Source organism: Sprattus sprattus (assembly GCF_963457725.1).
Source record: "Sprattus sprattus genome assembly, chromosome: 15".
NCBI classification, from domain to species: Eukaryota; Metazoa; Chordata; class Actinopteri; order Clupeiformes; family Clupeidae; genus Sprattus; species Sprattus sprattus.
In genome coordinates this window covers 19,863,039-19,877,145 of record NC_137913.1, presented here as the reverse complement: position 1 = coordinate 19,877,145, position 14,107 = coordinate 19,863,039, and the positions used below count along the sequence as shown (strand labels likewise).

General features: G+C 44.0%; 1 protein-coding gene across 1 annotated transcript in view; it reads left to right on the top strand.

The window, feature by feature from the left end:
- unc5db (unc-5 netrin receptor Db) overlaps positions 1 to 12,640 on the top strand; it is a gene marked incomplete at both ends in the record, with an annotated part of 102,690 nt that extends 90,050 nt beyond the window's left edge. Inside the window, 6 exons of the mRNA XM_080852956.1 lie at positions 3,987 to 4,158; positions 8,071 to 8,298; positions 9,353 to 9,502; positions 11,181 to 11,345; positions 11,600 to 11,778; positions 12,460 to 12,640. Coding sequence (XP_080709082.1) covers positions 3,987 to 4,158; positions 8,071 to 8,298; positions 9,353 to 9,502; positions 11,181 to 11,345; positions 11,600 to 11,778; positions 12,460 to 12,640 — 1,075 coding nt within the window. The remainder of the gene's footprint in view (positions 1 to 3,986; positions 4,159 to 8,070; positions 8,299 to 9,352; positions 9,503 to 11,180; positions 11,346 to 11,599; positions 11,779 to 12,459) is intronic.
- Between the last annotated feature and the right edge of the window lie 1,467 nt (positions 12,641 to 14,107).

Here is a 14,107-nt window from a genome sequence, read left to right as displayed (position 1 = left end):
GCTGTTTCACTTAATTGGCTTAGCTGGTCTGAAAGTTCCCCATTTCCTTTGAAACAGAGCTGAAAGGTTTCCCTCAGTTTTCTGTCAGCCTCTCATTTTCCTGATCATTTTAGGAGTGATACTGTGGCAAATAGGTCATGTCTCCTCCAATCCCCCATGAAACTTTATTATTTGTCTGTAAATCTTTCAAGGTCTTTTATGTTCACACCATATATTATGTATGCATGTCCAGCGATGACCCCATTGACCCCTAGATTGGCCAGACCGATCTTTGAGGGTGGTGTGACTTCCTCACTTCCTCCTGCATAAAACGGGCTCCTCAGATTCTCAACCCATGATTAAGGAACACAGCATTAAATATTCCAGCAGTCATTACAGACCATCTCCAATTAGTTACCCCGTAACATTATGATGTGGGACGGATGCCAGCGTCGTAAAAAATAGCATACAATGGAGAATTACACATTTTGTTCCTTTATGATTTATTAGCAAATTTGACTGACATTCTCTTTTGTATGGGGGAGATCAAAAGAAATGTGTAGCTAAATGAGTCAGGAAATCGTTGGGGTATAAACAATTTGTGGGACGCCTCTATTTTTTTTATCATTTCTTTTTTGAACTGCTTCTCCACCCCCTGTGCAAGTAAATATGTTTACTGCCAAGCTCTGGCCCAAGGGATTCCTGGGCTGTCATCCTGAGAACTGTCAGTCACTGTCTATTCTCTGCAGCCAGAGGGTCTGCAGAGAATTGAATCCTTTCTTCTCGCTCAGCCAAACAAACCACATTGAAATCTCCTCTCCACACTATAATGGAAATCTATTACGTCTCAAAAACGCAAGTCGATCAATCCGTCAACCTGAAGGTGTTTGGATATTCTGCGGCACCTTGGAAAAAAAATAATCACCTAGATATTTAAAATCCATTAGTTGTGGTTTTCATTTAAGCATATGGTGTTGGGGGGGTACTTGAATACTTGAATTTGTATTAGGGGTTTTGAACACTCAGGAAATGCAGTGACCCTGAGCTACACCTCCCCTAGCTGGGAGAGAAGCTTGAATTCAGTTTAACTCTTCTCGCATGGTGTCTTATAATGACTAGGCAACTCTTGTGTTTCAGAGGCTCGACAACCAACACAGCATGTAGCATGAATTACCCAGATTGGCTGTTGGGAATCTGAAATGTGCATTGCCATGTTCTTGTGTCAGATGTCACACCTAAATCTGCTAGCAGGTGGGGCTGGAAAAGCACCCCCAAACCCCCCTCCCCCTCCCCCACCACCACTACCACCCCCCCACCACCACCACTCTCTCCCGGAGTCTGGCCTGATGGCAGAGCAGCTGCCCTGGCTGCTTCTTAGCCCTGGGAAAGCATCAGTGCACATCACAGTACCTATGTAATATTCAGTCTTGTGAGTCAGGAAAGCTTTTTTTCTGGAGGGGAAGACCTGCCTCGGGCTGCAATTTCAACAAAGTGCTTTTGAGGGGGAAAAGGGGAAAAAGGAGAGAAAAAGAGAGAGAGAGTGAAGCAGGAAGAGGAGGAAGAGGAGGAAAGGGCATTTCCCAAAAGGTTACAATCACTGACTTTTATTTGCATCACAACCACAGGCACTCGCTGCATTAATCCACAATTGCAGTTAGAAGGGTGGAGATTTGATTAGAGGAAAGCGTAGGTGCTGCAGGCCATATGGCCGGCGTATGTTCAGCGTTGCCTCAGGGTCCCTGTTTTTTTGCAACACTTGTCGAGGTGGCAGCGCAACAAACATCACCCCTGGGTCAGGCTGGCTTGCAGTGACAGCACCAATGCACCGCGCTCGCTGCTACAGACCAGCAGGGCATCATGATGTACAAATAAATAAATAATAAAGAAATAAAACCACCTACAACCCCCCTGTCACAGCAGCTGCACGGAGGAAAACAGGCTTACAAGCAAATGGAAGTCAAGGCCAATGGAGCACGGTAATGTGTGCATTTATTAAGTTTGGCTCGCCACTCACCGTGGCACTAGCGTGCCTCGCCGGCCCATTCCTCAGCCTCATGCGGGTGAGTCATTCACTTTGAATAATGCACCTCGTTAAAGGGCACAGAGCCGGCTGGATAGGACCCTTGGCGATGATGAGGAGTCGAGGCAGAGAGAGGGAGTGGGTTGAGGCGCTGAGCGGCAGAAGCACTCAAGGAGCTTGCCCGTATTCTGTAGTGTTATGCTAGTTAAAAACCTGGGCAAATTGGCTCATCGCTTCCTGTCATTAAATAAGCAACATCTCCATCAAGAGATATACTTATCAGATAAAGTGCCCTAAGATGTTGTTGTATTTGATTTCAGCTTCTGATGCACAGTGCCAGGGTTTGTTGTTCAAACCAGTTGCTTCAGTTGTCGTTCTGTTCTGTTTCTTTGGCAACGCGCTGCTTTGTACTGCAGAGATCATTATGCAGATCATTATGCAGCACATAGCATGTTTATGGTACATTTCTCCCAAGTTTAGTCCAAAATAGCCAGTGATGTTGCTACAGTTCTGATTTTTACCGTAAGCAAGCCACACTTTACTGCATAAAGAAGAATGTCATACATAATACACCGTCACAGAGTCTCTCTCAACAGTTTGAAAGCAGTTTTTTCTGAAAGCATATATCGTACACTGCCTGGAGGACATGGACCGCTGAGATTTCAACAATCCCTTTAATCACTCAGGAATTGAGTTTAGTGGTTAAAAAAATTTACGTATCTGTAAAATATGCAGTTACTGAGAGGCAACATGAAGTAGGCACACTCAGTGTAAAGAGATCTTTTGTCGCTGTTCCTCTCGTCGTGGAGTGGTTTGAAAATGATTTCTAAATAGCTCTCATATTTAGAGCCATTATATTCCAGGTACCAAAAAAAAAAGAAAAAGGTTGTTCTGCTGCAGCACCACAGTTACCACTGTTTGCTTCATCTCTCAGTCTCTTGATGAATGTTGATTCCAGAGCTGAAAGAACTGAGAGATTGAACGCATGTTTCTGATCACCCACCCCCCCGCCCCAACATCTCCATAGTTGCGTCCCTCTGGCAGAGCTATGTATTGTCAACCTTGTTTTTTTTAATGATCCCAAATCCAATTTGCCTTTAAATCTTTATCCTGACTTTATGACTCTGCAGCGATTGTGGAAAGCAAACACCTGCAGGCTGCTGTTTGGCTGTTTTTGAATTTGCATGACAGCATAGTCCCTCTTCATTAGCTTTTCCTCATTAATTGCTTTTATTTCACGCCGCACGGCCACAAGCAACGATTGAAAGAAAAGATAATGGCCTCAAGATTATACGCGGCGGCTGATGAATATGCAAGAGCTGCCAATGACAGCAGACACACCGTTTCCAGACTGAAGTGAATCAGCAACTTAGCCGTAGGAGATTCTCTCTTGAGGTGTGGAAAATCAAGCATTAAGTATCTTATTGCTGTATCTTCTTGGAGTTAAATTATACATGTATGGGATTTCGAAGGCCTTTCTTCAAAATGTGTGTTTCATGTTTTAAAGGTACAGTCCACGATTCTAATCCCATACATGTTTTGCCAAATTCAGCCAATTGCTCCTCGTAGTCCTCTAGCTGTCCTTTCAGTGTTGGTGCTAAAGAAACAAACATAGTGGCTCTGACAAAGCCATAAACAATCCCAGCTAATCAACGCGCTGCTTCAGGAGTATGGAAAGGAGTTGTGTCATTTCATTGTCTGTTGAGCTCAAATATCAACAACCTTTTGTGAAAACAAGACTGAATTGCGTACTGCATCGTTAAGTGATTGAATCATTTGTTTCTCAGTTTTCATGAACATTGTCTTGCTGACCATACATATCGCCGTGAAACCTTTGTTTTAATACCAAATCTGTTCCACAGCTCGTTAGAATGTCTGTGGTCTTTTGTTGTTTTAGTGGTTGTTGTTGTTGTTGTTGTTGTTGTGATCACGCCTTCCTATTCATTAAACTTGGATTATTGTGCCTCTCCTCCTCCTCCTGTGTTAGTGTGAAGGCAGCGGAGGGCTATGAAATTCTCCTGGCGCCAGAGGTGACATACGGTCCCCCGGGGCTCGACCTCTCCTTCCCTGTCGCAATGACAATTGCCCACTGTGCCGAGGTCAACGCCGCAAACTGGAACATTCAGCTGAAGAGACAAGCAAAGGACAACAAGTGGGAGGTAAGTCCCACTGTCTGACTACTGCAGACATATGCAGCATGCAGTTTGCTTCCATTACACATGATGGATTTGTTCGGTTTGATCAGGGATCCCTTTTTTTTTTTAGTTGAAGCTCATTATGAATATTTGATGGAGTGCATGAATACTGTAAGACTCCTACACGCGACATCTGAAGGATCAAGGGCATCGACATATGAGATGGGGGGTGGGGGGGCGTTAGTGATTGATCAGAGGCGCGTGGCGGGGAGCTTTAGTGAGGACATCAGACACTCAGAGGGGGAAGCACGCCCTCCCGGAAAATAAAAAATAAAAATGCCAGAGGAGAAAACAATTACGGCGTGTAATAGCGCGAGAGAGACGTTTGTCAGTTACAGGGGTTGTAACGTGGAGACGCCAAAGCCTGCGCCTGGATGGCCGGGGGTGTTGGGGAGGGGTGGGCTGTTGGGGTATTGATCGGCTGCGGTGGATGGACGTGGCGGAATGGGTGTCGACTTTAAGCAATCAGGGGAAGTGTCAGGGAAATGACCCCACCGCTGACCTGGCCTTGCAATGAATGTGAAACTAGCAGGCAGCTAGATTCACAGGGAGATCCTCTCTAGAGGCTCCTTAAGCAGGGCAGATAGTGCTTTCGAAAAAAAAAAGAAAATGGTCGTTCTCCGTTCTGGACGTTTTTTTTTACTCCTCCTAAGGACACGTGTGTACACAGCATGAAATTGAGACCGGATGAAAATGCTAATTTTCAGTGACAGAGGGTAATGTCGAGGGCAGGATTTCTTCAAGGTAGGGTCGGTGATTTTGGTTCAGAACTCCATTTCTGTTAATGTTGGGTGAAATTCTCGTCACAGCCCAGCAGCTATCAATAAACCATGTAGGCAATGTAGTGGAGGGGTGAAAAGATGATCCAGCCAATCAGTAAAAGGAGTTGTCTCTACCAGTGATGCAGTCATGTGTCTTGGAGACAGAAGCTGACATCCATGTGTTTTACTAGTACTAATTTGGAGGACTAATTAAAAGGACTAATTTGGAGGACTAAATAACCTTGTGAGTGGTAATAGTTTTTGAATCAATGGGGTTGTCCCATAGAGGTAGGACATACACTTGTTGACAGCATATGAAAACCAATAATAAATCAAGAAGAAAAAATCTAATAAAAAAATTATAATTGTTATTATAATAATAATAATAAGTAAGGGATAATGGCATTGGGGTAGCAAAACATTTTGCAGATATAATTTCCACATTTTGATCCCCAAGACTGACTTGTAGAGCTACTTCTTTCCGCCACCAGATAATTGGTATGATTATAATATTATTGGTTATGAGTATAGAGTCTTGTGTATGGTTTATCTTTTGAAACTGGTGGCTAGTAGAGAAATATGTTGCGTTCGTAAGTTTTTCCTTGATTTTCAGTTTGTCAGAATCGAATACCAGAATACCAAGAGAGCTTCCCTGCATTCCTTAGTTAGGTGATGGTTAGCACGACCAAGAGTGCTCTCCTGCATTCCCTAGTTAGGTATGTGTGGTTTGAAGACCTGTGGAGGTGGTGTGTGGGGGTGTGTGAGGGCATGGGAAGGGCCACTGGAGAGAAGTGGTGTTTTTGTCAGGCTGCTGAGTTTGACTACACCTAACTTCTGACAAAAACCTTTTAGGGCTTTATAATTGTAGGCGTATACTTATAATTGGCAAAAGGTCTGCAAAGGGTAAAAAAAAAGAAGATGCGTAATGCCTGTTCAGTGAGCCCTTGTTTATAACATCATCACCATCACTCGTCAAAGTGTTTTAAATGGAGTACCTAAGCAATGCTGTTGTCATGAAAGACAGTATAATTGCAGAGGAAAAATGTAATAGCACAGGCCTGGCTAAACGAAATGGGTGTCAGTACATTGTATTTGGACCCAAAGCTATTATTAGGGGCCATTGTGAAGAGTGCTTACTGGGGGAAAAATAATTGAGTTTGCTTCGCCACAGACCCTGTGTCTTAAATGCCATTGTTATAAGAAATTGAGCTGTAATGGAGGCCTTAGAAAGGCAATTTTTTAAAGTGCTGTGTTGTGTGGATGTTTCACGGCCTGAACCCGGGGCCGGAAAGAAATGAAAGACACAAATCTATCTGGTTAAAAAGCCACTCCCTGACCTCACTATCAATAAATCCACTGCTATTCCTCCTTACACCTCCACCCCTCCATTTTCTCTACCCCTCTAACCCCCCCACACACACACCCCCATATCTTACACACACACACTCTGGGACATATCGGCATACAAGTCCTGCCATTGCCAAAGAGGTCATTGGGGGAGATTTACTTCTCTTTGAAGACTGGAAGACGTGGTCAGCCCCGATGGGAGTGAGGGTATCTGTTTTGTGCTAATGTGTCTGCACTTGTCTGCTATTTGCTTAGATTTGTAATAGACCTGCTGGTGCCCTCTTCCAAAGCCAAATTACCTGATGATCAAGCCGAGAGGGGAAAATCTTTTTTGAAAGGAAACGCAATCTGAGCAAAATGTCAATGCATGCGCTGAAAAGAGTTGGCGGACAAAGAACCCATTAAGCCTCATATAGTGCTATGAAATTGCATATGCTATGAAACTGCCGACCGTTCTGCTGGCCACCAGGTATATTAAAAGTTTTCGCTCACATCAACACTGCAGATTATTGACTGACTATTCTATACACATTTCACTCGGGGACGTCCGTTAAAGGATTTCCCGGGCCACAGTTATTGTATTCTCCTTGAATAGTTTCTCCCTGTGATTAGCAGTCATTTGCACTCTTTCTTTGGAATCTGCCGAGTTTGTGTTTTTGGATTATGTGTGTCCTGCCACCATGAACAAGTGATTGCAGAATTGGATGGTCCAGCCTGCCAAACTGAGTATTCTATACAAAGCTAATGCAATGTGCTCTACAGTGATCATGTGAATAGGAAAGGATTTAGTATCTCTCTCTGCCTGTCTCTCTCTCTCTCTCTCAATTTATCTTTCTCTGTCTCTCTATCTCTGAGCTCCTTCATGAGGTCTGATTCCAGTTTAGGATGCCATTGGGATATGATTGCTTAGCCTGTAGCCTTTCATTTACCTGCTATGCGCTTTCATTAGATGATAAACAGTTCATTAAGCTCAACTATAACATGTCTGTATAGTCATTCTGGGTTTGAAAGCCTATAATTGAACACAGTGCAGTAAATATGTTTTTTTTTTTTAATCACATGGGGAATTTAAATTCAATTTTCAACATATTGTGAAGTGTATTACTTTCTTAAATTATAAAACTTCATTAAATGGCTGCACAGTCCCAGGAGATGTTTTATCTCGCCAGTGCAGTTAATGGGAATAAAGATTGTCTCCTAGCGCAACTTCCTCCATGCATCTTCACACTTTACATCATTTTAAAATCTTTTTATCTGGTTAAGTAGACTCAAATTGCAGGAAAATATCTAGTAAATTACTCCTGTCTTTTCCACTCAATGGCTTTTTTTTTTTACATGCTCTCTCTTTTCCAACCTCCCTCACTCTCTCTCTTTCTTTCTCTCTCTCTCTCTCTCTCTCTCTCTCTGGATCCAGAGGATGTATCCAGTGATTTATGAGTGAATCTCATTTGCACAACTTGAATGAATAGATACATATGTATTAAAAAAGAGGCCCATTCTCTATGTCTGAACTCTAGCCCCAGGAATCATTTACTGAACTCAGCTAGAGTCTGTTTAATCAGTCACCTTGAGATGCATACTTTGCAGGCAACACAAAAATCCTATGTATACCTTGTATGGTAGGCCTACTATAGGTCTGAGAAACATCAATGTCAACAATGTTCAATTTCCAAAGATCACAAATACTGCTTCAGTGTATGCTTACATAATCCATAAATAGTTTTGGACAGATGCACCCACTAAATAACCTCCAATTGTCGAGTTACAGGAAGTGATGTCAGTGGAGGATGAGTCAACATCCTGTTACTGTCTAATGGAGGCCAACTGCTGTCATGTACTGTTGGACCAGCCTGGCTCATATGCCCTGGTGGGCGAAGCGCTCACTGAGGAGGCCGTGAAGAGGATGAAGCTAGCCATCTTCGGCAGCATCGAGCCAAACACCATGGACTACAGCCTCCGGGTGTATTGTGTGGATGACACACCGTATGCCTTTCAGGTGAGAAAAGAAGCGATTTCATGGAATGTTAACAGAAGATGTTCCATAGATAAAACTCAGGGCCTAAGCCAGGAAGACTTGTCTTAGTCGTCAGTGTAATTGTATTTTATGGTTGTCTTGTCGGTTGATGTGATCCGTTTATTTATTTATTTGTTTGGGTGACAGACTGACAGGTGATTTGATTTTTCAAAAGTACCCCCTGTTCCTTGCAAGAGAAGCAGCGATGGGAGGAGTACAATATTCTACCATAATCTCACTCGGTAATGACACTAAACATTATGCAGGAAATCAGTCGTCACTGTAGCATCACCTGTCACTCTTTTGGGCTTCTAGCAGATTTTGTTCCGAACTGTGCCGCCATAGACCAAAGCAATGGTGTCAGAAATCAGAGGGTTTCTTTTTTGTACATGGAAATGAATTCTGATGAATGGTTGTGGAAGGGCTGATGCCTCGGTCAATATATCATCTCAAACAGAGGGGCAGTGCCTGGGTCTATTGAGTTGTGAAAGTCTCAATCTATTGTCTTGTCACGCCGTGTGAGTTATGCGTCCGACTGAGTCTTTCATTCCACTGCATGGAGATGCAAGGTGTGTAAATAATGTGCTTTAATATTGTCTTTCCTCGTCTTGCACTCTCTCTCTCTCTCTCTCTCTCTCTCTCTCTCTCTCTTTCTTCTCTCTCTCTCTCTCTATCTCCCCCTGTACTGCTCTTGCTCTGACTGTTCTCTCTCTCACACTGTCTGTCTGTCTGTCTGTCTGTCTGTCTGTCTGTCTGTCTGTCTGTCTGTCTGTCTGTCTGTCTTTCTCTCTTTCAAGGGAATGCTGCATGTTTCATATTTCTGTTACACATGAGCCTGTACTAAATTCCCTTCTTTTATTTCTCACTCCCACTCTCTTCCTCTCACTCTCTTCTCAATCTTCATCTTACCCTCTTTCTCTCTCCCCCTCTGTCTAACTCTCTCTCCTCTGCATCTCTCATGTTATCTTCTTCCCATTCTCTCTTTTCATTCTGCTCTTTATCTCCCTTTCGTCTCCCTTTGTCTTTGATAACAAAGGGTGTGGTTACCACGGAGACGAGCAAAGGTGGACAGCTTCTGGAGGAGCCCAAGATTTTACTCTTTAAAGGAAACACTCTCAGTCTGCAGGTGTCCATCCAGGACCTCCCCCAGTTTTTATGGAACATCAAACCCTTCACTACCTGTCAGGTATAAGCAGACTGTCTTTTTCCCTGCGATTCTGTATCGCATTGTATTATATTCATCTCATCTGTTTCTGAGGTAAATGTCCAGAGTTGTGTCAGGACTGTGCAACTGTGATGCAATTAGTGGCAAGCTGTAATGAAATTAGGCTGTCATGAAGCAGGTAATTATCATTGGCCTCTAATAGAATTTGTGAGGATGCAAATGCCATGATAACTTGCGTTCAGTTTGTTCAACCATTGTGCTGCTGAAGCCCCTTGTGTAGTTCACCTAAGGGGTATCAGGTCAGCTCACCTTGTTCCTCTGTACAACACACTGGAGAGCATAAAAGCAATTTAATGTGAGTGCCTAATCACAGAATAATTAGATGGCTACAGAATGCTAAATTTGCTCTACATGGGTTTAGTGTCATCTCTGGTTTTGCAAAAGAATGTGGCAGCCAGGTAGCAACATTTCCTTTCCATCCTATTGTCTCGGTCACTTTAATCTACATGACAAATCCTACACTGTGTTCATGTCCATCTCCTATAGAATACCCATACCAGTGTTGTCAGTGTATGCAGGCGGCGACAAAAAAGGTTTGGACACCGAGTCCTTGCCGGGCCTGTTCTTCTCTCTTCCCTCTACCTTTATTTATAAGCAGCAGTGAGAGGAGACAGCCTGTCTTAACCTCTCCATCTCACAGAGCAGGTGTGGAGTAATGGCTCCAGCCCTCTCCATACATCAAGCCAGCTTTTACCGCTAAGGAGAATCTGGCCAGCCAGCTCCATAACTCTCCCCCCATAGTTTCATTATACGCGGCGTCCTGCACTGGGGAGGATCAAAGCCAAGGGGGGGTGGAAGGAGTGTGTGTGTGTGTGTGTGTGTGTTGGGGGGGGGGGGGGGGCTTTGGAGGTATGGGGGTGGGGGTTAAGTCCTCCGAGGACAAGCCAGGGCCCTGTGCTTTTATTCATGCCTCCTCTCCCTGTGCCCGGTGTCGTGAATGAATGGGTTGCAGGTCATCTTAATATGCAGCAAGAGAGGAGGGGGAGCACAGGGGAGGTCAAGGACGCTGCCCACAGATGTGCCATTCAGGCAAATTAATTATGCATCAAAGTCCACATCACTTTCACCCCCCCTGCCCCCCAAGCCCCCCACCAACGCAACCCCATCCAGCACTTCCAATTCTCAGGTTGGGAGTTCCATTAATAGAATTACGGTTGAAGCAGACTTCTTTTTGTGCTTGTCTCTGAAGGAACTCCACCAAGGTATCTTTTTCAAAAAGTGGCCTTTTCAGTGTGCCGCTTTAAGATAATTCCTCACAAATACATCTTATATACATTTTCTCCACTCTGTTTCTCTCTCTCTCTCTCTCTCTCTCTCTCTCTCTCTCTCTCTCTCTCTCACACACACACACACACACACACACACACACACACACACACACACACACACACACACACACACACACATTCTATCTCCCTCTGAAGAACACTTCAAAGACCCGCCGGCGCGTTTCATGTTGATGTGTTATTTTGCTACGTGCTCGGTCCTTTGCAAGGGCAGAGGCTGAATCATCTTATCGGGGAGAACAGGACACTTTTCAGACAGGAAGGCCTCGTCTAGGCATCCCTCCCAGCCTTCCCTTCTCCTCCTCCCCCCTTAACCTCTCTCTCTCTCTCTTTCTCTCTCTCTCTTCCCTCAGGAATTCTCCTTCTCCCAAGTGTGGTGCAGCAACCAGCAACCCTTGCACTGTGCCTTCCTACTGGAGAGATATAGCTCGGCCACCACTCAGCTGTCCTGCAAGATCAGCGTACGACAGGTCAAGGGCCATGAGCAGATTCTGCAGGTCTACACTACTGTCGCCGAGGTTAGTACAGAACCGCATCAATACAAATCCTGCCAGCTCCTCATTACTCTTGCCTTTAACCATCCCATACCATCAATAGATAAACACTGTAGTGGAATGTTCACGCAATGCTGTGTGACGAGTCTGGGAAGGTCTTTGGGGGTTTGCAGTCAACTGAAGTGGCTGAAGTGCACGTCCTTCAGGCATTCCAAAATGTCAGACACTGTTGTGACTCCTCTGTGCTTTCCCCCCTGTTCTGCTTGTCTTCTCCTCAGAGTGAAAAACAGACGGTTCCATATTTTATGCAGGCAGACTGCACAGTCACCTCGCACACAGGGGCCAAAGCCTTCAAAATTCCGCTGTCGATCCGACAGAGGATCTGCGCCACTTTCGACACTGCCAATGCTAAAGGCAAGGACTGGCAGCTCTTAGCACAGAAGCTCCACATAGAGAGGTAAGGGTCTGTGGTGCACATATGGAGATAAAGCACCTCTGGCTGTATCCAAGGCTAGAGAGTTAATTGAAAACCTAGCTGTGGTCATCCACGCTTATCTGTTTTTCTTTCCTGTGGCTCATGTAGCCAGGGTAGCACGCCCTCACACTGGTGATCATTTAGATGATTGGCTAGATGATATCTGCTAAAGGGAGTGTTTTTGAAGATAGTGTTTGAAGATTAATCGTGCATTTACGTACAAAGGGGGAGCACCTGCCCCTATATGTAAAAGCTGTGAGAAGCCCAAAATGGTTCATAGGTCATTGTGTTGACACACTGCCCCCTAGTGGATTTTCATTTAACTGAGAGTATAGTTTAGGTTCAGAAAAAAACTGTAAATTGTAAGTCGCTTGCAAAAGGCCTGTTTTTTTTAAGATGGAAAATACTGTGAAATTACTCCCTGAGATGCAATGTGGTATGGCTGATCTGTGCATATGCAACACTTCAGTTAGGCAGTTAGATCTCTGGTCTGATATGAACATGCTGGAGATAGGGGAACAATCCTGCCTTGCAGTATGCTCCTAATCCAGCACCCACTCTCTTTCAAGATGAATATTTCGCCTCATGTTTCAAACGCAAGCACAGTCGTTTTGATAGTCAAGCGATACATTGACCCCCCCCCCCCCCCCCTTCTGCCGCCAGGAACCTGTCCTATTTTGCGAAGCAGAGGAGTCCCTCCGCCGTCATCCTGAGCCTGTGGGAAGCTCAGAACCAGGACAATGGTGACCTTGACTCACTAGCCAGCGCCTTGGAAGAGATAGGCAAGATCAACTCGAAGCACCAGCTCAAGAGCCCGGAGGACCCCCAAGACTGTAACCAATGAGGAGCAAAGTAACAACCTGTGTTTAGTGGGGAAAACAACAACAACAAAAAAACACAATTAAACAAACAAAAAATGGTCAATTATAATTACGCTTGGCAATCGCCATGTGGTCGGAGAATGCAAACTCAATCCCTGCATCTCCTGGGTTAGTCACAGGGGAGGTAGGGTCAAAGTGAGTCCGCAGCACCGTGTCAATTACCCTAAAAAGCAAACTGTTCAAGTGCTTTGTACGAGCAAAAATATCATCTGTCAGATCTTGCTTGCAGATCAAAGGCACTGTATTCTGTACTATATGAGTGTGTGTGCGCGTGGTGGTAATTTTTTTTACCATCGAATGAATAAAGGAACTTGGTATCAGTCTACTGCAGCCAAAAGAAAGTTTAACTTCTTCTTTCAAGTCATCTCCTTCATGTCATAATTTGTATGGAGGCTTTATTCTCAATATGTGTTGTTAAGCGTGATCTCTGTTTCCTACACGTGCGTGTATATCTACCTTTGCATTATGTCTCTGCTTGTACTCCTTTCATTCAAGACTGCCTTCAAAAAGGACTGCATTGCATTTGATGTGTCTGTTTTTTTGTTTCTTTCGTTGTTATCTGTGTTTCGTTTACACTTAAAAACCTGTGAACTTACATAGAAGCTCCCAGTTCACTCTATACCTACTAAACATTTTCTCACAGTACCAAACTCACAAAGTAGCATTTTCTCTGACCATGATAACTACAATTTCTGTGTTTGTAATAATCCTTTCCTCTCCAAGCTTTGGTCTATGGTGTTTGATCTTATTTGCATATATATTGACTCTTACATTTTCACATTTGTACCAAATAGCAGAGGAGAATTTAAAATGCTACGCTAGGGACAGTGTTGATCCTCCCCCCCCCTCTATCCAGATACATACCACTACGGTGAAGGAAAAGGGGGCTGTGGATAGTGCATCTACACGAAACTGTTGGATGGGAAAATACTGAGTGCTGGTTTTGACATTTGAACAGTCCTTTGTTTCTTGCTGCAAAGGAACCTCCTAAAATCAGCTCACCCTTTACTTATATCAGGTCTCCAGAAATATCAGTACATCACACCACATAATCACACCAGCAGAAGACCCTTGGAAGGGACTCTATCTCTGGAAGCTCAGCTTAAGTGTATCTCATAGGGCATATCTACTATTTACTAGAAATGACTGGTCATGTTTATTTTTTGCTGAATCACAAATATCACATACCCTCAAATTAGGAAGATGTATTTAATGTTTGCAACAAAGTTTTCACTTACCTTTAATTTTAACTTGGCTAGTTTGATTTAGTTTATTCGACATTTCTATGAACTAAACATACATATGTTGCTCAGGTTCAGACATTATGCAAGGTTAAAAGGTCTACAGACATATGCACATCTGCTGGACATACCACTACATCCACAAACAGAGTGCTGCAAATGTTATTCTGTGTCACAGAGGATGGACCT